Here is a 24,449-nt window from a genome sequence, read left to right as displayed (position 1 = left end):
ATTGTTAGGACCCAGCTTCTTCCCATGGAGTCAAAGTCAGGACGATGGAGGAACTCACCAAGACAACAAACACTTTACTGAAGAAAGTAAAAGTTTATTGTAATCACACTGGGCAACGGGAAGGTCACTGAAACACAACACACGGCACAGCGACCCACACCCCACTGGTCTTCTAGCCTGGTTTAAATACCCTCTGGGGCCTTGACTGGGTATACATGTCCATCCTATCTGCGAGGGCCTATCTCTCTGTTCTCTAAACAACCTATGCCCTTAGTGTTGCCTGATACAATATGGCGTCACAAATTCCAGAGGAGAAACACTCCGAACCCATCACTATATTTTGATTCTCTATATCACAAATTTCACAAAAATAGACTATATCCAGACCATGACACAGCCTGTTTTTGAGAAAAACTGTACATCATGAGCATAGGTCCACCCCTCCCCCATCCCCCTTCTTTGCTTCCACCGAGGTGTTCAGAAGGCGTAAAGGACAAGAAGAAAATTTCTTTAAAATTACAGTTTCGTTGGGAAAACAATTCTGCTTCTCTCCTTTTTTCCTCCTGAGGGACAGGTGTAAATTTTTATGAACAAATCGACTGCATGTGCTCAAACAAACCTGCGGCTGACAGGAAGAAGCAGGTGGACGAAGGCCTTCTCAGAATATGAATTCAGGTGCAATACAGCTATGAGCAAGAAAGCAAAAAAAAAAAAAACCCCACCCTCTCCAGGCTTCCAGGTCATCAAACCATAATTCCTCTCAGAGATTGAATTGCACTTTGGCTTGTTTTAAAAAAAAAGGGGGGGGGGGGGGGCTTGGGTCTGTGAGATCATGAATGGGGGGGGGGTATAGCACACTGGGGGGCTCAGTACTCTCTCAGGGGAGCTGAGCTCCCCCTGTCTCCCCTGTAATTCAAATCCTGCAGTATGTTCTCTCTTAGTGTCATGAGTGGCAGATCAAGTCTCAATTAGATGGGTCAGACCCCCCAAGCCCCACTGTAATTCACTCCCTGATTCTTCCACTGAGAGTCCTGCATTAATGCTGACATCATACTTCCAATCATTCTAGCAATTAGTCTAATAAATCATAATAGAGAAAGAGAGAGAGATAGGAATGAAACAGGATAAAATCAGCTGTAAGCCCGTGAAAACAAATGCATTGACCATAATCAGTAAGGGTGAGGTTATATACTTTCTGTGAATTTTAGAAGAGAATTGCCATAAGTGCAGATGGCAACTGGGCAGATAATATGCTGCATCACTCAAAATGAATTGCTCATACAGGCCAACCTTCCTGAACAGTTTGTAACTAGCATGGAATACAGCTGAAGAAAATGGTGTCTAATCAGACAGTGAAGGTCAGTGAGAGGTCGTGAGAGAGCCATGTGTTCAACATCCAAATCTTTCACCCACCGCCTAACAGTGCTATTTCTAATTTGGTCGTTTAAGGACAGCGCTTTTTCCTCAAAACTCGAGACTGCTGTGGAACAGCGCAAAGATATTTTTGGCAACCCAACTCCCAGGGAAGGCTGGCACTGAGCAGGCGAATAGTTGTCACGTTGGGACAGCAATGCAGTAAGCTGAATAAAGAAATGGGCCTGTAACCTAAAGGCTGCAGCCAGGTTTGATTACCAGTTAGGACACTGCTGTCGTACCCTTGAGCAAGGTACTTAACCTGGATTGCTTTAGCATATATCCAGCTGTAAATATATTTTAATACTATGTAAAAACTGTAAAAGCTGTGTCAGTCGCTCTAGATAAGAGAGTCATCTAAATCAGAATTTCCCAACCGAAGTGCTGTGTGAAAAATCATTTAAACAATGTAAAAGTTCAAATGAACAAATCCCATTCACAAAAGGCAAAATAAATACTTCACAAAAATAAACCCCCAAAAGAACATTTAGGCTCACTCTTGACACGTGACATCAACGTCAGTACTGCACTGGTGCTAGTAATTTTGAGAGTGGCGTGCCATGATATTCTGAAAATTTGTGAAAGTGTGCCATGAAAGAAAAAGGTTGGGAAACACTGACCCAAATGCCTGTAATGTAATGTAATGTTGAAGCCGATAAAGTGCAGAAACTGAGGGGGGGGGGGGGGGGGGGAGTTATAATCTCTGCTTCATTCCCTCTCCTTTCATTTTACGACCCTGCGCTTCCCAAATGAACACTGCTTGGACTGTGCTAGCTTCTACGAGGGGTGTGATTGGATCCCATGGGAAACAGAAATGAAATGTTTTTAGTTTTTCCTCAGAATACACCAATCAGGCACTGCAAGGTGATGTCATTGTCCTCTGACGAGTCCAGTTCAAGCTTTACATGAGTTATTTAAAAAAAAAAATTGAACCCAAGCAAGGGTAGAATCGTTCAGTGACAACAACTGATTGCCTGTGGGCGTCTGGCTGGGAGTAAGTAATTCAGGTGTAAACCAAGAAATCCTGGCCAATAAGCTCACCCAACCAGAAAGTCCAATGAAGGGAACAGACTTTGCTCACAACAGGCCTATCTGGATCCTGAGGATCCACTGGGGATCCCGAGATTGGACATTTTTGTCTACAACAAACAATACATTTGCAAACCAACCATGAAAGGGCCACAGGTCTGGTGTGTGCACTTGACAAACCCTATAAAATGTTTTCCCTAGGGTTCATTTTCAAATGCAGAGCTTTTAAAGAAGCTTCAAATTGATTTCATGCTCTAATAAAGATAAATATTAAATGGCAAATGAATCTCTCATACAAAATCCCCAGGTGCCCTTTAATGATATCACTGGGTGAATGGATAAATATGTCTGATACAGTGAAGTCTTCAAAAAAAAAAACTCAGCATGTCAAGATACCCTGATTCAGTGGTACTATAAATGATATATACTGGTTGCCTGACAGAATGCTACATCATCAAAATGCGGCATAACAAGTTAACAGCTAACAAGTCGGAATCACACTCTCCTTTCCTGTTTGGCTACGGCACCCAAGCTTGCTCTCATACTGGACTGCAGAACATATGGCCATAAGCAGTTTAATGGAGGAAGGCCACCAGGTTCCTGGGAATAAAGGCCTGGCTTCTCGTCATTGAAAACGTTCACCATCATGCCATCAGCTGACCTTAAATGACAAGTGCCTAAGAACAGAGGCCATCTGTCCAGGGCCCTGCTGACTGGATCCTGAAAAAATAGGATCAGGCAGTTTATTACCCTCTGAACTGAAACAAAGAATGCTGAAAAAGCCAGGCAGACAACATTTCGGTTCTCTTTGTCCTAGATCACCAAGCTGCCAAGTAAGACCTGAGTCACTGTGTTGAAATACATGTTAGGTTTTTATGGTAAGGGAAGAGGGGGGAGAAATAAGCAAGAGAGAGAGAGAGAAGGAGAGAGAGAATGTGATCGAATGTCTGAAAATGTAGTATGCATTAAACAGTATGCAAAAAAGACTTAGACGTCATGCTACATTACAATACTTCACGACCAAAGCAACCAGGCATCAGCTAATAATGGCGGAGGGCCATTCAACCCAAGAAGGTGAAAGAGTTGAAGAATTCAAATGTTAGTATTACCTTTCACTATTGTAAGAAACCCCTCCGGAAATACCAAATGGTGCGTCAAAGTCACCAACAGAAAGAAACCAGAACTTAACCTCTCCTCATACCAAACATGTGTAGTCTCACCCAGTGCTACAGGAACAAGATTCATTTAATGTTATCTGGATTATCTGACTCCAAAATTGTGTTTTAACCTTTCCTCTGTGCTAACAGTTATGCATAGACAGAGGAGACTGCTGTCTGCCAGTCGTGTGTCTCTATACGGATTGCTATCTAGCTTGGTAGATGCGGACGTTTTTCTGGCCCGTGTAGCCTAAATAAATACAATTGTGTATCCTGCTATGACACTAGTGTATAGGTGAGTAACTACAGGGTGCAGATATCCTAAGTTCTATGTGTGTATTAGGACATTAAACTGGCAGGTGTGCAGTGATAAGAGTCAATGAAGAAAAGGTTAAAAGAAATGCAGTTTATTGTTCAGTGTGTTCAGCAGTAATGACAATTTACAATGGTGCAAAATGCAATTGGTGTAATGGCTATACGCATTTGATTGCACTTGTCTCCTAATATACAAGTAAAAACCTCAAGTCATCGAATAAAGACACAATCATGACAAAACGGTACAATGAATCCTGCCTGCACAATCTCTGTAAGTATATTACACTAGGTTAACCTTTGTAGCTGAGACACCAACTCTTTCCCCGTGACATCAGCTTTCCAACAATACAAAACATGATTACACTGTATTATGGAGAATCTAAGGTTTACATAATGCTAATCCAATCGGATGTTTTGCAACTGAGCACTGCCTCTTAATCACACTTGCTGACTCCCTGTCAGCACAGTAAACAGCCTGTTCTCCTTTTGGAGGTCTAATAAGGAGCAGAGTTCTATAAATTGTCTTACACTATGCTTAGCAGAAAGCAGTTAAAACCAGTGATTATATTTACATTTTGAAACTTTTTTCTGTTTTCCCTACACAAAGTCGCCTAGCTAGTTTTTATTGTAATGCAGGCTACACTGCAGAATTAGTGTTATATAATGTACTTAAACGTGCACCATTTTTAAGACGAGTGGTAATTTCAAGACAGGGCAAGATGCCGACAGGTTGCTTGCATGCCGTCAACATCTTTGGTACACAGCATCATTAACGTGCAAAGTTCAGAAAGGAAGTGGCGCGTTACTATGATGATGTAATATGGCTTTTGAGACTCTTGTCTGAAAAGCCATCATACTTTTTACTCACATACTAAGGAAGATTAATTACAGCATACATAATATAGCATGTAGTCCATAGTATACGATTTCGGACGTTGCCATTGTTTCTCCTGCATAAACAAACCATAGCTTTTTTCGGATGCACGCCAAGAATGTTGCACACCGGCAAAAAAAGTTATTGAGACTATTCCTAAAAAAGACTCAATATTCATTGAATGACTTTTTATATCCTATTTTATATGGACCTCAATCAATGGATTAGTGAACTAGATAGTTAATGTAGTTATTTTCTACAGTCTTCCAGACCTGCTGCTACCAGAGGTTGCAGAGAGAGCAAGGACATGTAGATGGGGGGTATTGTATACCTCTAAAAACCCATACTATATTTGGATTACCAAGTGTCCTTTTGGAGTCTCCAAATTGACTTTTTGAAAATGCATAGCTTTGAAAAAACAACACAGAATGCTCATTTGTAGTGGTATTTTCACCAAATTTATACCAGGATTTGTCCAGAATTTTGTCTTTTTTCAGCATATTTGGGGTATGTCATTTTCAGGTTTGTGTTCAAAAAAGGGGGTGCTACAGAAGTGGTTAAAAAACCTTTTTAGGAAAAAGACAACAAAATGGCATTGGATTTAATAATTTATTAAATACAGCTTATGCACTTACAATCCATACAGGTGTACATAAATTTGTACATTGATATTTTGCATTTTATATTAAAATCGTATTGCTGCATGAATGTGTTAAATAGAATATCCTTATATAGGCATGAATGTGACAGGATTAAGTTGCAATAAATGATGTCCTTTGTGCTACTGGTATGATGTCTGTTAGTTCTAAGGTTCAAGACAGCATATTGAAAGATGGACAGCTCATGCAACAGGAAGCCAGAACACGCCAGCCAGAGTTTCGTAATGAAGTAACGTAGAAATACCGCCAGAACAAAGTGATACATCATGCACTGCCTCGGTCATACGTTTGTATTTGCAAAACAGATGTCCGTATCCAGGGCAACTGCTGTTACGATTCCTATCTCTTACACACTGCTACGCGCAGCACAAAACGTCGTTGAAAACAAATGTGTTTGACATGATTATACCTTTACGAGCAACAAAATGACGGTAAAAGCACCTTTTCAAGGGTAGAGCAGAGACATCATCTGATTTAAGCCCCAGCCGCAGTGGTTACCCAAAAAACAAGGGTCAGATATTACCAAGGTAAGGATTAAGGCTTCCTCAAGACATCAGTGTCTCAACATATATGAGCGGTTCAAGTGTTACCCGTGCGGTATTTATATGTTAATTCATTACGACTCACAGCAGCCATAAACAACTGTATTGGTAAAGTAGCCAAAGTATGAGATCAAATGAAATGTCAACGTATACTAATTTTTAATGGGAGTTGACGGTTGTGGAACTGCAAATCACAATTTCACTCTCCTCATCGGTGACAAATGGTGGACTATGGGTGTACGTACATGTTAAGATGGTTTTGTGTGCAACCTGCAAGAAGCTGGGTAAAAGTTAGTCCACTGCATGGTGTGTATCACATTTCAAGAGAACACAGAATACTGATGGTGATCTGGTGAGGGGTACCCTGCCTAAGGAGAACTAAAAATGCCAAAACAAACAAAAGCCAAAATGGGTGCTAATGCAAGTACAGTGCCGTGAGAAAGTATTTGGCCCTTCCTGATTTCCTATATTATTGTATATTTGTCACATCGAATGGTTTCAGATCATATAAATGAGATTTGATTAACTGGTTGACTGAGTACCTAAAGGGGCAATTACTTTTTCACATGGGTGATGAGAGTGTTTAATAACTTATTTAATAAATTAAATAATAATTTTTAAAATGTGTTTTATTTTTTAACTCAGTTTCCCTTTGTCTAATATTACATTTTGTATAACAATCTGAAACCATTAAATGTGACAAATATGCAGTAATAAAATAATTCAGGAAGGGGGCAAATACGTTTTCACGGCACTGAAAATAAAAGCCCTGAGGACTGACTAAAACCAAAAGCTAAGAATAATATCCCCCCCTCCCTCAAAAAATAAAATGAACTATAAAAAAATTAGTTGAAGACAAAATGACAAATTAATGATTGTTGGATTACCTATTCAGATAACATAAGGATCAGTGGATCTGCACTGGTGCTATGCAGATTTTAGCTACTGGTCACATGACTCTCAGTGCTTTCTTTCCAGATTATCAGGTTACCAAGACATTCAAGACATTATTCAGCAAGCATCAACTGCTTTAAACATTAGGGACAACTTATGAAATGAAGACTTTTTGTGGAGTTCACCTTTTATAAAATGTTGTAACATAAAAGTGACATGAGTCGTTACAGTAGTTCTGTAAAAACTGAATAATCTGCAGGATTCTCCTAGGAATCACAGCAGGACTAAAGACAGGTTAAAATGTTGGGCATGTGAGTTTATGCTGTTGAACATGAACTCTGCACCTTGCCATTAACACCGAATGAACCTCGATTGTGCGTTTCTGGTTTTGGAAATGTACGCTGCCGTGTATTTTTTGCACATGGTAGACTGGAGAGGGGGGTGGACGGTGCTGGCCTGGGACGGGGGGGTTAAAGCTCCCGCAGCTGGCTCTCGTGCTCGAAGATGGCCTGGGTGAACTGCCTGAAGACGCGGTCCATGTAGGTGCTTCGCCAGGGCCAGATGCCCTCCAGGAAGCCGATGTGTCCGCCGTGGTCGGTAATGAGCAGCGCCACGTGAGGGTTCTGCTTCACCACCTCCACGGGGAACGCTGCAAGGCCGAAAGAAACACACTCCTCTTTTACTTCCACATAAGGCCGCAGTTTAAGGATTATTTCTGAGAAGCAGGCCATATAGAAACGGATCACATGTTTTAGAAATCCCTTCTCAGGTTAAGCCCATATCCTTCTAATGTACCAGAGGCCAGTCGCAATTACTGTACGGGCTCCTAGCATACCTTTGTGAAGAAGCCAGAGGTATCCACTCAATAAAAATCCATATCTTGGTTTATAATGCACCTTTTGTACCATTTTAAAATAGACAAGACAAATGGTGTTTCTGGCAATTTCAGTCCCACAGCTGTCATTTACAATCCCCGTGAGGGGGGGAGGGTTAAAATTTGATACAAGATTGATGACCGCGACTACACCGAACGGTTGCTGCAGTCAGTTGTGGGAACAATTCAGTGAGTAACTGCCCTGCCTTTTGAAGAAAATTTATGACCATGCATTGCCTGTGAGCTTTGTTTTCACTGAATGCTAAGACCACCTCATTCATCCAGCACTTGAATGTGCTGCTGGTTTCTGTGAACAAACTGTTTTGTGTTGGGCATGTCCGAACATTTTCAAGTATGGGATTCTTCTGGTACAATGAAGCATGACGCTTCATTGGTCTGAGCATGCCACGGACGCACTGGTCAGTGCTCCCCTTAATTTCCTGCTGCTGTGGCAACACAGTCCCTAAGGATGCACATGATTCTATATAGAAACAGAATTCCAACAATGGCTCCACCAGTTGAATCCCAATAATCAAAAAATCTTTTAGAGAAACAGTAAAAAGAACCAATTAAACATCCTGTCCAAAATACTCAAGGGAATCATTTAATTTAATGTACAAACTACCATGGCTCTATGTCAGACAGCAAATCCCTGTGTGTATGCCCAATTTGGAATGTCTTATTGGATAGGATTGTTTTATGCGGATTTGCCAGGACCTAAAGGTTACAGGTTGGGTTATACCCAGCAATGTGCTTAACCTGAATTGCGACAGTATATATACAGCTTTATAAATGGACACTATCTTAAACAATTGGATCTTACATAGTATCCATGCCAGTATGTAGTGAACCCTGCTGTATTAACAGCTGTAAAAATGTACTTTACAGCAGCAATGATGCGCTTGGATTAAAGTCTGCTTTCTATATAAAACTCTTACCGTGGTTGGGGGAGAAGACATCATCTGCGGCATTAAGACACAGCATGGGCACCTGCACAGAATTTAGTTTGTGGATGGGACTGGCATCCCTATAATAATCCTCATTGGACCGGTAGCCAAACATGATGGAGGTGAACCGCTCGTCAAACTGCCTCACAGTCTTCGCCTGCAGAAGGTTTGAGACATTTGGTGATGTGGTGCCGAGTGGATATACTATAAGCCAGTGCTATTGCTTAGACATCAAAGCCTAACAGAAAGGAAATGCAACCAGACTGAAATATGGGTTTGTTTGAGTTTCTGAATGCCATTTGGTTTTGATATTAAGATTTTACATGCAGACACATTCATGTGGAAGGACAGATTCGGATGTCTTTCTGAGCCATTTTCAGTCACTATAAGCCTTTCTGTTTTGATTGAGATAATTGAAAAAACTGAAGACTGGTCACACTGATGCCATGTTAGAAATAAAAAACCTTCAGTTACAGCCATCTTTAGACTCAGGTCTGAGGATTCCTATGACTCACTTGGATTCCTAACAGATAGTTCTGATAGTGATGTCTGTGTGAAGCCATTCAAAATGGCAAATAGTTAAAGGTCAAAAGAACATGAAAAGCACAGATTCATTTTGTTTGCTAAATTTAACCTTGTTTTTAAAGATCTGTTTTTAAGGGCCAAGTCAACAATGTCCTACCTTCATTATGTGGTCAATGTCAAATATTTTCTCAAGCACAGGCCGGTGTCTGTAAAGAGTAAACGTATGTTTCATTCACACTTAGGCAATCAGTGCTAGCGCTGTTTCAAACAAAACTGTACTTCATGCTTACGTCATATGTCATGCTTTAGGTCTGTCCACAGGGGTGGGTGACATATCAAATATCTGCAGCACGCCACAAAGATTTTTTACTCGCCATCAACACTTGCATGAGAAAGACCAGACTGGAGGAAGAACTAAATTTCCTGTAATCCTGCAACCTGGTCCCAGCCCTTAAGCTTTTGCTGGTCCTATGCTCATCTCCACCAGAACAGAGGAACACCTTATCATCCCTGGATTGTGATTAATGGGTAGGCCGACCCTTACAGAAATGGGAAATACTGAATATACATTTAAATATAATACATGATCACTATTACACTTTGCTATATATGACCAGATATACAAATCATTGCCTTTTCAGGTATTGGAATGCATAGCCCTATGATTAAAAATGCATTACTGTGAATTATCATTTTACATTAAAAACAGCTACATATTTAAAATATATACAGTATATTCTATTTCTGTAAGGAAAATGGACTGTTTTGTCATTCAGGTGTGAAAGATATCAAACCACAGAGCTTGCTATGACCAGTCCCAACAGTGATTCCAACTCAATTTTCTTTGTGGGTATTTTTTAATTAGCTTTTAAAACCGTGTGTAGTGTTTCTACCATGTAACTTCTATATCTGCCTCATATTGCTCCATTGTTTTCCACCAGCAGAACCAAACACACTAAAGCAGGTTTATTCTCAAAGCAGACAGGCAGTGAGCGTATTTGGAGCCTGTAGCGGTTGTCAGCTGGTTGGGGAGGCAGAACCAGCATGTATCTGTCCGGTCCTGGCGCGTGACGTCAGTGAGGGAACTCAACCCGCTGCCCGGCTGTGCCAGGCACGGAGGGCTGTGGTCACATGACGCAGAAACGCGGCGACCAGCGCTCGAGTTACCAGCCATGAGCGTGCACTGCGCCGGCGCTGTGGCAGAATCATCTGTGGCCCCTCTATGTGATGCTTTCTTTGCCCTGTGCTTGCATAATACTCACTCGTCATCACAATGAATGATTTAATGCAACGGGAGGGTCACGAGGTAAATATACATGAGCGAGATTGACGTGTTTTGCAAAGTCGACTAAAAATCACAGGGAGCTGTTTCTAGAACCTTCCCTGCTTTCTACACAATGCAACTGTAGACAGCCAAATTCCCTGCAGCAATGCAAGTCAGTTACAGGCTGTCCACGTTCAGTGACTGTAACAGCTGCTCGACATGACTACTGGGTCAGATATGTTTCGTCATTGAAAACTTTGCCAATGCAGCTGCGCCAGAAATCTGCTGGCACAGGCAGAGAGCAGTGTCAGGCTGGGCTCATCGCCACACCTGCAGGTCTGTGCTTCCACTTTGGAGGCCACACCTTATACCCACACTGACCTATCAACAGAGGCCTGCAGGCAGCTTGTGAGGTAGGAGTTGAAGAGAAATCGGTCCAAGGGCTTCTCCAATGAGGCGGTGCACTCAAACACGTCCCAGCCGGCTGAGAACACCACCACCCCACGCAAGCACGTGTCCTGCCCCTTCTGGCCCAGGTAGTTGGCCAGCATCATCCTGTTGGGGAGGTTGAAGTAAAGGAATCTGGGAAATGTTGTTTTTTCATACTGTAGGGACTACATCAGAAACAAAATGAGCAAAACAATTGAGCTCATATACAGTCTGTCAATCATCATTTTTAGAGGTACAGTAAGGTGTTGTTCTTGCAACAGCTGGTCAAATTAGTTTTAACATGCAAGGGGCTTTTTTCCAAACTATTCATCCAACTCCAGTTCCACAATATTAGGATTCTTAGCAGAGCACAGGCACATGAATTATTACAAACTCTTATTAATTGTGCAGAACACATTCAATACAGTTAAAAGAAAGAGTAACAATGAATATTCCTCCTGGCAGAACTGGAAAGGGGAAGTGGGTGGGTCACGTGACAGAAACTAGACTAGACTGCTGCATTATCGTTTCTCCTGACGCTGTGCATTAACTGCCTGCATTAATTCGCCAGCGAAAGAGGCTGCTCTATTTTTTTCTTCGGTTCAGGGAAGAGGAGAGTTACGCTTCCTTCTGGTCTGCGCCAGGGCTGGGTTTCAGCTGATGAGACAATGGATAAGCCTGTGTCACCTCGACAGCATCTCCGCATAAATTTTTCAGTGGCTCAAGTGTTTGAGATCCTGTTCTGCGCGCATCGCGAATCTAAGCAACAGGCAATCGATACCGCGGCTTTAACTGCTGCGCGATGCATGAATGGGGTCAGGGAGAATGGAGGTTATTCAAGCGGACGGGGCTCGGGGGGGAGGGCGGAGGTGACGCGTACCCTCCCATGGAGACGCCGGCGGCCATCAGCGGCGCGGCCACGTGGGTGCCCTGGACGTGCGCGATGACAGCCTCCAGGTCCTCCGTGTTGGCCGCACAGTACGTCCGCGGGGTCTGGAACAGAGAACCCAAAATCATCAGATTTTAACAGACTGGAGAATGAGAGCAACCATTCACTAAAAACACATACAGAAATTCACGCATGTGCACAAGCACACAGGCACACCCGCATTTGCATAAATATATATTGGAGGTGAGCTGTGCATAATGTATAACAGTTACATTGTTCACTTGACATGACTCATAGTTCAAAGATTGCAATGTAATCCCTTATGGCAGAGTACTGATTAGATATTCATTGACTAGGTGGAAGGTAACATAGCAATAACCTAATTATCGACCGATACCAGACATTTTAGCTTGCACAGACATTGCATTGGGATGTTTCATGTGCAGCTGGTGCAGGCACACTGTGAGGACCTGATCAGCCACTCCTCCCTGGATGATGGCGTGATTAAAATGATGTCCCGCCCTGTGGGGCTGCTGGCTGCAGTCGGCACGGGCACTGCCTGGACTCAGAGGATGAAAGTCCAGGGGTCAGAAAGAAATGGTCCTGCCATGTGTTTCTTTCACCCGCCAACTAGGCCAGCTGATAATAGTTCTACCTCCTGGCTGAAGAATTGTGTTTATTAGCATAACTAGGTGATTGGAACAAAATACTGGAGAGGACTGGTACCTGGGTTTTCCACCTGTCTGGACTTGATACCAAACTGTGGGGCCTATCCACACACTAGAACAGTGTCTTACCAAGAAAAGCCACTCAGCAGCCCCAGTTCTCCTCTTTATGAGAGTCATGCTGGAAGATTCAGACAGGTCACTATCAGAAACGTAGTCTTGTGTTTCAGCTGAAGCAAAAGCCTAATTAATCTGTATATGGCATGGTCCTGTCAGGACTTTAGCCAGGAAGCCAACGGACATGATGCTCGAAAGCAATTGATTGGAAGCAGAAAAGGACACCGGAACCACATTATAAGGGGCTCCATACAGACACATCTCAATTTAAATACAACAGCGAGATGCTCAGTCTGCATTCCTACAGCAGTTAGCAAGCACAAAGCCTCTAGATTCTCTAAATTCTCAGAGAAATTCAGAAATCTGCTACTATCTTTGCTACCAATCAATGCGTGATTCATCAGTTTTTTAAAGAAAGTTTTTAACATTTTTAAAATCAGAAACATGTTATACATTTACTGTATACATGCAGGCTTTTCATCACAATTTGGGAGAGAACCACATAATGGCAAATATGGTGATAGCTGCTTATGATTACATAATATGTGCAACTCTGTTACATAATTAGATAGCATGTAGACTTTTATTTACGGATGGAAGCAAAGGAAAGGCAATAGAAGTCTGAACTGGGAACTGCGAACTGCTGTCCTCACTGTCCACACAGCAAAGCAATAAACACAGCAGCTCATCAAAGAACTAAACATTCACAACTGATTGCAATGACAACATTTGGCCTCTCTAATTTGTATTAAAAGGGTCATTTAAAAAATATGGCCATTAAAAAGCCAGCTAGTTATGTAGGTAGCTTGCAAAAATTCCTTGACAAGTGGGACATGTTCCAAGGAATACGCAAGGCCATCAATGTTTCACTTTCCAGAAACTGCCACGAGAGACCCTCTTAAATCAAATATTGGCTGTACTGAGCAGCCAGAAAACGGACAACACAGCTATTTATTTAGACCTGCTTTCATGGCAGATCAAATAGGACATTGGAATCATTGTACCCATCCCACAGATCAGATGGCTTGCATATTGATATTTGGATGAAAACAATGCTGATATTTTTCTGAATGACCTACTAGTGTTGGATGGATGTAGTGATGTAGTAATCGCGGCAGACATTGCATGACGAGGTTGTTAGAGCTATGCACACTGAAACAAAGTCACAGGCCCAAATTCTCTGCTGTTGCACTCATTTGCTTCACCTGCTCCAATAGCATCCATCTTAATGAACAGGTTGCATAGCATGTAAAAATGAAACGCAGCAATAAACCCTGCATTAAGGCATCAGCAAAGTAAGACAGAGGAGCATGATATTGCTATACAATGATAGCATGGTGTCAGCATCGTAAATCCAAAAGATATACCCTTGCTTTAATGCACAGCTGCTCAAAATGGCCTCTGCGCACACATATGCCAAGGTCGTTCATAGGAGGCTGAGACTGCAGGTGTCATTAATCCCAGAACAGATGGATAATACTGACCTGGGATCAGTGTTTTAGCACCAAATGACCAAAATAAAAAGAAATAAATAATCCTAAATCAGTCCTCGCGAGGCTGCAGATTTGCGTTGCTACGGCGCAATTCCCAGCAGCGTGGTTTCCTGGTGCGTTTTCCCCACCAGCGGCAGGCCGGCACTTTCATAGCCGAATACTTTCCCCCAGAGGATTTCAGCACTCCTCAGCACTACTGAATTTGGCACAGGCCCCTGAACAGCTAAGCGGAAAAACCTGAGAGCTGGTGAGTGCTTAGAAAATAATGTCCAAATCTGTAGAGTGCAGGTAATGAATATGCATGAACATCTATAAAACTAATACAAACATTATTCTCATTTAAATTGCTTGATTAAGTGGAGAGGTTCAGATTAACTGCAAGAGAAGTGGTATCTGACCCACCATTTTGGCTCCCTGACCATTACTGCGTGCTGTTGGTATAACTACCTATCACCTGTGTTTTGTGCACTTCCACTAGGCTGAGATAAAAACAGAACGTATTCAAGTATAACTGTATAATGTCGATGAATTACCAAGGGGAAACAGGAGATATCTTTGACAAATTTGTCTGTTTCACCAATTGAATTTTTGGCTGATTCACCTCACATTTTAGGAATTAATGTGCACATCAAGCATTTCACATTGACAGTTAGTCATTTGCAGCTCATGAAACCATGCAATTTACACGCTGTAATCAGACTGCAGTATGTACAGTGGAATACAGCATCCGTCTCTCCAGAATAACGGAGTAAACTTATTATAACAGTAGATGTGTCCTGACATGCCCTTGAGCTCTTTTCAACAGCTAACACCATGCATACAAAAAGCTTTTCAATGAACATGATTATATCTTCCAAAATATACATTTAAAAAATGAATTAGATAAACAATTATACTTATGATTTCACCTATCGATTGCAACTACTTTTTTTATACAAAAGGCACCATGTAGGCGAGTGAAATGTAATTACATTTGACTTGAAGTACTTAGCACCTGCAGTCGGCTGCAGAAATGTGTTACAGATTATAGATACAGCATGTGTGTGTGTGTTTGTGTGCATGTGTGTGTGTGTAAATGTTTACATATTGCTTCCTTACCAAGAGTCTTTCACCAGACACCCCTCTGTTGTTGAACACCACACATCTGAAACAAAAGGCATGTACTAATTTATATGTGGCATATAATTGCACTTAATATAACATACTGTATACTGTGTGTATACTGTATGTATTTTGCCAACTAAGTTGCAATTACACAGTTCTTCTGCAGTCTTTCATATTTAGAGAACATATTCTTTTCAAAGCCTGCTCCTTTAAACCTGTTGTTAAGGGCAACATACCTCCAAATGCCAATGGACCTTTCTGCTCTTAGCTTCAGCATGCTTGATGCAAATCCACATTTCTGGCCTGAAGGCCCATGTTTTTATCCTTCAAAGGGCTTTCTGAGAGGGGCCTTCCAAACCTAATGCCAACTGACCTTAAACACACACAATGTTCCTCAGTCTTCTGAAAACCGAGGCTTGCAGCAAGGTCACCCTCCCTTCACGTCACCTACTGAGCGTGGGCGTTTCGTTTAAACTCACTGATGCTGGGGGCAGGGGAATGGGGAAAATGCAGTACCTCAGTACTTATGATATGAGTGATGATAACAGGATTCTCACCCCACTAGAGACAAAGCAAGCCCCCCCCCCCCAATGGTCCACCCTCTAGAGAAGTTCATGTCCTCAGAATGGAAACTTTATCAGCATAACCTATCCTGGTTTACTTTTGAAAATCAGCAGTTCGGTGGGGGTAGGAGTGAATTTGTGTGTGTGTGCGTGTGTGTGTGTGTGTGTGTGTCTGTGTGTGCGTGCATGCATGTGTGTGTCTCTGGGTGTTCGTGCTGGTGCGTGTGTGGTGCATGTTGTGTGTCTGGTGTGTGTGTATGTGTGCGTGTGTGTGTGGTGTGTGCGTGTGTGTGTGTGTGCGTGTGTGTGTGTGTGTGTGTGTCTGTGTGTCTGTGTGTGCGTGCATGCATGTGTGTGTCTCTGGGGTGTGTGTGTGTGTGCGTGTGCGTGTGTGTGTGTTGTGTGTGTGTGTGTGTGTCTGTGTGTGTGTGTGTGTGTGTGTGTGTGTGTGTGTGTGTCTCTGGGGTGTATGTGTGTGTGTGTCTCTGTGAGAGCCTTGCTGCGCAAGGGAAAGCATGGCTGGCTAAGCTGCAAAGCTGCTTGATGTAAGCTGTAATTCATTAAGCTATAAAGACGGGAGGCACAGAGTTGGGAAGATGCTGAGCTGGCCTCCCTGCTCCATCTGAAAGAATGAGGACAGGTTGGGTGAATGGGTGGGCCCAAACTGCAATGCTCTGCATCTCTTGCGCAAGAGAAGCTCCGTAAGCAGCCCAGATTTACACAGCACACACCTGGCCTCACTGCCGGCATAAACTGCACACGGGCAACACCTGCAGTGTCCTTCTGACATTACCTGTCATCCCTGCTTGAACCACTCTGGTTGAGACTACCTCTAACAAATTTCAAACAAGGATGAAGTATGTACTAAAATGGACTCCTTCCAAAGAGATCTTCCAAGGTGGTCACAAAGCTGTGTACTGTTAGGAAGTTCATGTGAAGGTGGATTGCCTTTTCAAGGAGGCTAGTTTGAGGCTAAGCTGAATTTACTTGTATTTACTTTGTTATCCTTTTCTACTATTATTTTACTACTATTTTTGAACTCTTTCAATGTAACTGTAATGTAACTGTAGGCCCATCCCTTTTTAACTGTTCACTAGCACTGAAACTGCAGTCCACCAGGTGAGCTGAGTTAGTCACTGTACTGAAGGACTGTACAACTGGAGCAGACAAGTTGTAACTGCGGTAGCTAATGGACTATTGTGGAACAGCGGACACTATGGCCAACTACGTATCACCATGAAGGACTCCTGCCCACAACTGGCTCTGATACAGTCAGCACTGCATTAAGTACAAAACCAAGCTGAGTATATCATTTGGGATCCCTCTGGATTGCTTTAAAATGCTCAGTAATTGAATCAGTTGAGTTTAATTGCTACTGTGCTGTGATTGACAGTCTGTCCATCCTCACACAGAGGTGAGCGAGTTCAAAGCAAATGAACTGATAACTGACATCTAACAACCAGGTTAACAGACCCATGGCTGGAGCACAACACCCCCAAGGATCCTCCCACCCCCCACTTCCCCACCTCTTCCTGAGTTATCAAGGTGATACCGCACATTTTTAAAAAATGTACTGAGAAGGACCGTAGTCTTTTTTCAAGCCAAGTGCTGTCTGTGGCTGTTTCGGTGTTTATCAATTTTTCAAACTTAAATCTTTGTGATTTCTGTGCTTTTATTTTTCTGTTATGCTTCAGCAAGTATAACTGGCTGGTCTTCTTAAACAGATCCTCTGTAATCCTAATTTGCTAGACACAGGAGTCACAGTTAATGGAGCTGCTTCATATTAATGTCCATTCTTAGCCAATTAGCCAGCAGGTCCAATGCTGCTTTAATTGAACTCACTGAGACTTTTCTGAAATTAAACGAAGCCTTAATTAATTTTTATTGACTGGATGAGCATTGCACAAGGTCTTCACCAGCGCAGGCTGCTACCCACCTGTAGCCCAGCTCTCGGCTCTGTTGGACCATGTGCAGGATGTAGGATTCCCGACTGGTTCCGGTGAGCCCAGGCAGCAGCAGGATGGTGGGCCGGATGGCTGGGTCCGGGTGGGTGGTGCTGTCATCGTTATCGAACCAATCCAAAGAAATCTGGCCACCATCTGCTGCTTTAATGAGCTCACTGTATACACAGAGACAAAGCAGACACAACATGTAGTAAAGCACACCCTGATTGGGTGCCACAATATATTACCGCAATACATGTCTGGCTACATTATTTTTTGATAAATCTTTTGTGAATTGATAAATATTTATTTTGTATAGGCCAGTTACAATCAGTGCTTCTTCAATTTTCCAGAGAGAGTTAAAAAAAAAAACGTTTTATGCTCACGTACGAAAAACTGTAAAATTCTTCCCTGAATCCCTTAAATCTATGACATTCCCAGAGACAAATTCTCCTACCAAGACATTGGTTAAGACGCCTAATCTACAAGGCAGCAACAATGCCTGTTTAGGAAGGGTTAAGTTTTGAGAGAATATCAAAAGTGTATCAAAACATCAGCTCAATATTTTCAGATTTTCACATGCCATATATCTCTACATGCATTACAACATAGTTTTGTTGCGTGCAAATTTTACAGTGCATCTGCCTTTACTGTAAATACATTCAAATATTTAAATATATAATATTGATAAATCCCTCCCTTGCATTTCTGATTTCATATATGAACATAAATTGGCATCAGTGGAATGATGCCGAAACAAATGGCAGCATCATTCTAATGCCAGCGCATTATCGCATATTTCCAAAACAAAAGAGTGAAAGCTGCGAAACTGGCGCCTTTCCACCATACGTTCCTTACGCTTCAGGATTTAACACCAGTCACGTAATGCCGAGTAAAAGCATTATGACTTGGACAACAACAGAGGGCCATTTATTTGTGCTAAGTTAGCAGGTCAGCGCACTCACTGTAAGAGCTGGCTCCAAAGCGCCTTTGATGCACTCTCATTGCCTACCAGTCGTTCCGCAGATGAATTGCTACTTTTGTCAAGGGGACTGAACAGACGCAATGGCGTACTCCCATCAGCCCAGCTTGCTGACACCTGCTTTATTTACACAATACTTCTTCTGTGATTTGACTATGCAGATAGTGGGAAGGGAATGCCACAGGGAGGCGTGGTCACTGGGGACTATTACAGAGGCCTTGGGTTTTAATGGAGAATCAATATTCGGGCTGGGCGACCGCGGTCAGATGGTACCCCGCGCAATCAGTCAAACAGACCAACAGGAAGCACTGAAAGAGGCCGCTGGCACGGAACTGCAATACAACTGCTAAAGGCCAGTCCGTGAACTGGCTGCAGCTACCGGACCAACCTCCTTAAAAAGCTGGGGGAGGGGGGGAGCTTATAGACAAATTAATGCATCGTTCCGTTGAGAGACAGGAGTCCATTTTTCGCCTGGCACTGCCAAATTTTGGAATTATCAGTCAGCTGGCAAGGCCTGTAAGCAACATTGAATTTCTGTCATGCTGAATTTGAGACAGGGATGTAGGGTCTCTTAGGTAGGCGCTAGGTGTTATTGCCATCACTGAATCACCTGCTCTCACTGCGCAAAGTAAAATAAAAAAAGCCTGTGAAGAAAGCTGATGGAAAGACACATAAACTTCTGCCTTCAGAGGCATGTCCTACAGTACCTTTCAAACCACAAAGCTCACCACACATTAGTGGTATTTATATGACCAAGAATGCTGTACACTATTGCAGAAAATTATGTCGATAAAGGTTAATGGAAAATCATGCACAATTCAGTGGTATTATTCTGGATTTTCACAAGGCAGACAGTGCCTACAGTGATGACCCTGACTGCCCGTCACTGATTTGAGAATTATCTACCATTATCTACAAGCGCTCCACTGGGGTTCTGACATCATGTGACAAGGCATGGGGAAGCTGTGGTTGCTGCGTGAAAGGTGGTTGGCCCTAGATCAAAAACAACTGAAGGAACGGTATAATAAATTCAAAGGACCAGTGATACATTCGTTAAACGTGCTTCTTGATTAGATAGTGGTCCAAAGGGTCGGAGTCCCACGCAAAGTGTAGGGAAGTGCCTGTGCCACCATGTGCTGCTCTTCACCTCATCAGACCACAGTTCAAAGTCCATTCATTTACAGGTGCTGTAAAGCAGCAACTGGAACGTGTGGCTTGCCAGACGTCTTTTTTGAGAAGAGGCTGTCCTGCTCGCAATGATTTTTACACTGTCACCTGTCCTTTGTGTGTGTGTGAGTGTTTATATGTGTATGTGGTGTATTTTCAATGCTAACAACAAAATTACTGAAGAGTAATTTTTACAGTATTCACTCGGTGAGTGTCATATGCTGAAGTCATGTCAGGCTGATAGTGGCCTTGCCTTGTAGATTCTGGCATAGAAGCACGGAGTCCCTATTCCAAACGGCCAAAATCCAGCCATTGCACTAAAATACTACTTACTGTTACCACCATTATGGTTGTTATGAAATGGGTCCTGGTCATACAAATCTTTATTGCATCAACCACCTTTTATAATGAAAAATTAAATTTGTTGGGGAACTTTGATGCCAAACCACATTTTGCATTCTACAGTCCATTAGCATGGGGGCAGTGTAATGAGCCCAGGTTGCTTTTAGCAGCTGCATTTATACGCAGTCATCAAAATGAAAATCAATGCCTTAAAACACATTAATCTTAACAGAATTCTGAGATGGGATACATTCCATTTTTCACCTGAGTGCAAGACATATTTATTTGAACAGAGCTGATGAAACCCTACTGAGACTGGGTTTGTGTTCTGCTTTCCCTGAGTCTGGTGTTTGTTGACTGTTCGGGGCAGCAGGGACCCCAATGGGTTTGCAGCTTGATCAAAAGAGACCAAATTCCGATTTTCTCCTCTATTCTTTTGTTCCCGCTAACTATTAGCCAGCGGACTTTAAAATACCCTTAATAAATTAGCATGCAACGTGAAGGACCAAGCTGCAATCTTGGAGAAAAAGTCAGAGAGCTATAGAGGGAAGGCTGAGCCGGCACAAGCACAAAAGATTCCTTTCAATGTCGTGTGGAAACTCAGCCAAACAGGAGAACAGGAGATTTATCCTGCATGCTGAAAAGTGGATGAAAAAGAATCAAACCTCACGCAACAGCAGCCCATTAGGTAATCATGCCAACCATTTATAATCTTGATAATCCCAGAGCGCAGTGAAAAAAACCTGGCTTGGGTTCTGCACTTATACACTTCTTCTGACTCCTATGACATCAGAGGGTATTGAAGTCCACGGTGCCAAACTATCTGTTGGATAACCTGCACCTGAGATGTGGTGTGAAATCCCAGATGGTGGACACATTCCAACATGGTCGTAATTCTGAGAATACTGCATATACTTCATCTGACTACAAATAAAATAGTGATTAACAAGAACAACTTTGGACTCTGTCCCATTCTTCAAGACAAAGTTGCTCAAAAATTGAATTAAAAAATAAGGTACTGTAATAATAATAATAATAATAATAATAATAACAACAATAATAATAATAATAATGATTATTATTATTATTATTATTATTATCAATACCGTAAATCAAGTCTTACTTTCTGTAGCAGACCACTGGCTTTGCTGTGACAAAGGGTCTGAGCAGCGTTTGAACCCGACTCTCCCAGCACCAGAAGGTGGGATAGTATGTCTCTGACACTACGGGGCATTGCTCCTTCAGAAATTGGTAGAATTTCTTCCCTCCGGCAATAAGTTGTGGTTTCTGAAAAACAAGGCAGGATGTATAAGAACTCACTTTCCTGTGGAAAATGGCACCAAAATGTCAACAGACCAACCCGGCCTCATTTTAAACAGCAGTGCTGTCACATGGAATCCTCTAAGTGTTGCTGGATTTGTTTCCTTCCAAATGTTGGCACAGAATCATTTTAACATGCAATTGCTCTAAAAATGTCGTATATTACATGAATACAAAAACAATACTAATATTGTACATGTGCACGTATTCATCTTCCATAATTCTATGTTTATTAAGTTGATATGGTAATTATGAAAAGTATGGAACATAGCAAGGAGTGCCCTGAGTTCTGGGAGGAAGTCAAATCATATTCAGCACTGAACGCCTACTTTGATAGGTGGAAGTCATTTTGTGTGATCCTTCTGCTAAAGCAGTTTTTAAAGAACATCAGAGCATGTGTCAGCTGAAACAAACAATCAAAGCCTAGCTCCCAACCACTGATCAATACGACAATGTCAGCCCAGGCTATTTCAGCATAAGCTATTGTCACCCTTCCATATACTTGAATAGCCATTAATTCTGTACATCTCTTGCATAACATCATGAGACTCTTGTAGAAAACTCTGATAAAACAATTCTATGCTTAGATTGAATTTAAAGGCTATTCAGAACATGCCATATTTCGCATATGATTAGTTGCCTAGGGTCATGGCGCAATAACCAGTAGCTCTAAGTCTATAATGAGCGTTCTGCAACCTTTGTACTTACAGTATATAAACTATGAAGAAACTCACATAGTCTGTGACACAAACACTTACGAGACAAATACAAAATATTAACCTTACTGTATTTTACAATTTACATTGTTTCCATATCAGAAAATCCCCATGCCTCCAAACATAACAGCAGTTGATTACATGTGCTCACCCAGTAATTTTAATTAATTATACTACCCATTATGTGTCCATTCAACGTGAAATGGCTTGAGAAGCCCACATGCATTAAGTGCCTGTTTTGTAGATAAGCACAGAAACATATCGAATAAAAAGTATTACTTTAATGAAAATTAAAATGGCAAAGGATTCACAGGTACAGTAAGCTTCTATTGAGTAATAAAGCAACCAGATAAAACACCGGAAAACACGAAAGCTACAGCTGCGGTGTTGCACAATGCATTTATTTTTGCGTCGAAAGCACCAATAAAATAAATTATCATCATCATTATTATTATTTGCCAAAATATAAATACAGTGAAATATGTACATGTAATCTCTGCAAAAAGAACGTTGATATTCAGTAGCCTATACAGTCACATTAAGGGTAGGCTATATGACCAACAGCATACATCAAAGGTTATTTTAGTCTTCGGTTTCCCGTTTATCACTTAACATAGCAAGCTATAGGCTACAGCGATTCGACATCCTGCGACCCTACCTTAGCTACCGAGATCAAGTAGTAACAAGCGTACGCGGCGCTGAAGCCGAGTACTAAGGACAGTCCCACTCCAGACCCGAAAAGCCCGACTTTGACTTGATTTTCCAGATATAATGACAGGTCCCTTGTCAAAACGTTGAAATTGAACGCCAGTGCGATCATTGCCAAGTCCCGGTTACCACGCGTTGGAGGGCAGTTAAGGGCGTTCGGCGGTGTGAGAACAGGATGAGAGCGTCAGTGAAAGACGACAGAAAATAGAGAGGCAGGGGATGGTGCTCCTTTATCAACCTGCAAGAGGCTGCGAGAGTAGCGTCACACGCTCAGAATGAACTGAGCACCACCTGCAGTAAGGATATTCCATGGTACAGACCGATGCCGACTGAACCTGCGCAGACGGCTTTCAGCATTTTACCCACGCCTGCGCCTGAGCAGAAGTGGGCCGTCACCACTGTATCTCACATTCGGGAGGATGGTGGAGGACACATCGGTCACTGAGGACCGGTGAATATAACAGATGGAGCACGAAGTAGGCCGTAGGCTGCGCGAAATACGCTGGTTTGCGTTTTCAGAGGGAAAACACAAATCATTTTGTCTTCAAAAAACATGCATGCTGAATTAGCGAGCACACCACGTTGTTAAAATAATGACGTTGACTAGGCTAATATTGAATTAATTCGTCGATAACCTTTATTTGTCAGATTTAAAAATAAGCGAACCGGTGGAATTAAATGGAGAACACCAGCAGAAAATCACGTGTTTTAAAGCTTAACAAAAATTGTTAGTATTGTAGGCTATTTGCAGACATAGAATATTGCACATCATAGGCTACTGATCGAAATTAACCAAGACCATTCTGGAAGTCATGTAATGTTCCAAAATATGATATTTAATTTCAGACTGCTTTGTCATAGTTTATGCACAGCAGGTAGCCATAACTATCTCAGTCCAAGACGTTTTATAAATGGTGCATCCTGTTAAATAAGAAGATAATTTTTTTAAAGTTTTTTTTTTCCCCCTATTAAAAGCTATTGCTTATACGCATTCAAGTTTGCCCATATTTTCTTTATTCTGGGTCTTCGCCAATCGGAAAAAGATGCTCTGCATAGGAAAAGCCACTGAATGAAATTGCAATGACTTTGTTTTGACTTTGCTGCCATCCTACGGTAGTAGTCATAAATTACATTTATATACAGAAGAAAGTGATTTTCCGAATGTCAATGTAATTTATGTAATGTGCTATAATTTAGAATTATGTACCATTTAGGAAGAGCTACTATACCTCTTACTTTATCATAAACTGTGAACAGCTTATAAAAAGCTCTGCATTTGAATACAATAACAGAACTGTGTGGAACTCAGAGAGACTGCTTCACAAATAATAGAAATGATTCAAGTAGTTGACGTGTATATAATGTATGCTGTTAGCTGACTGATTTTATTTATTTATTTATTTATTTATTTATTTATCAATCATTCAGTCTACTTAGGAAATGTGTTTCATTACTGGTTTAACAATGAGCCAGAATATTTTTACAGAAATATTTTCCTTACTAAATCATTTAAAAATA

General features: G+C 41.8%; 1 protein-coding gene across 1 annotated transcript; it reads right to left on the bottom strand.

Annotated features, from left to right (window-relative positions):
* Positions 1-5,383: 5,383 nt before the first annotated feature.
* abhd3 (abhydrolase domain containing 3, phospholipase) lies at positions 5,384-23,267 on the bottom strand. The gene is made up of 9 exons (XM_064346913.1): positions 22,882-23,267; positions 21,311-21,474; positions 17,690-17,872; positions 15,185-15,230; positions 11,803-11,915; positions 10,875-11,048; positions 9,387-9,435; positions 8,696-8,861; positions 5,384-7,532 (listed from the first exon to the last, which is right to left on the bottom strand). The coding sequence occupies exons 1-9, from the start codon at positions 23,041-23,043 to the stop codon at positions 7,354-7,356; spliced, it is 1,236 nt and encodes a 411-aa protein (XP_064202983.1). The 5' UTR covers positions 23,044-23,267; the 3' UTR covers positions 5,384-7,353.
* Positions 23,268-24,449: the final 1,182 nt, after the last annotated feature.

This window comes from Anguilla rostrata, chromosome 8 (genome assembly GCF_018555375.3).
Source record: "Anguilla rostrata isolate EN2019 chromosome 8, ASM1855537v3, whole genome shotgun sequence".
NCBI classification, from domain to species: domain Eukaryota; kingdom Metazoa; phylum Chordata; class Actinopteri; order Anguilliformes; family Anguillidae; genus Anguilla; species Anguilla rostrata.
This window is presented reverse-complemented; position numbering and strand designations above follow the sequence as displayed.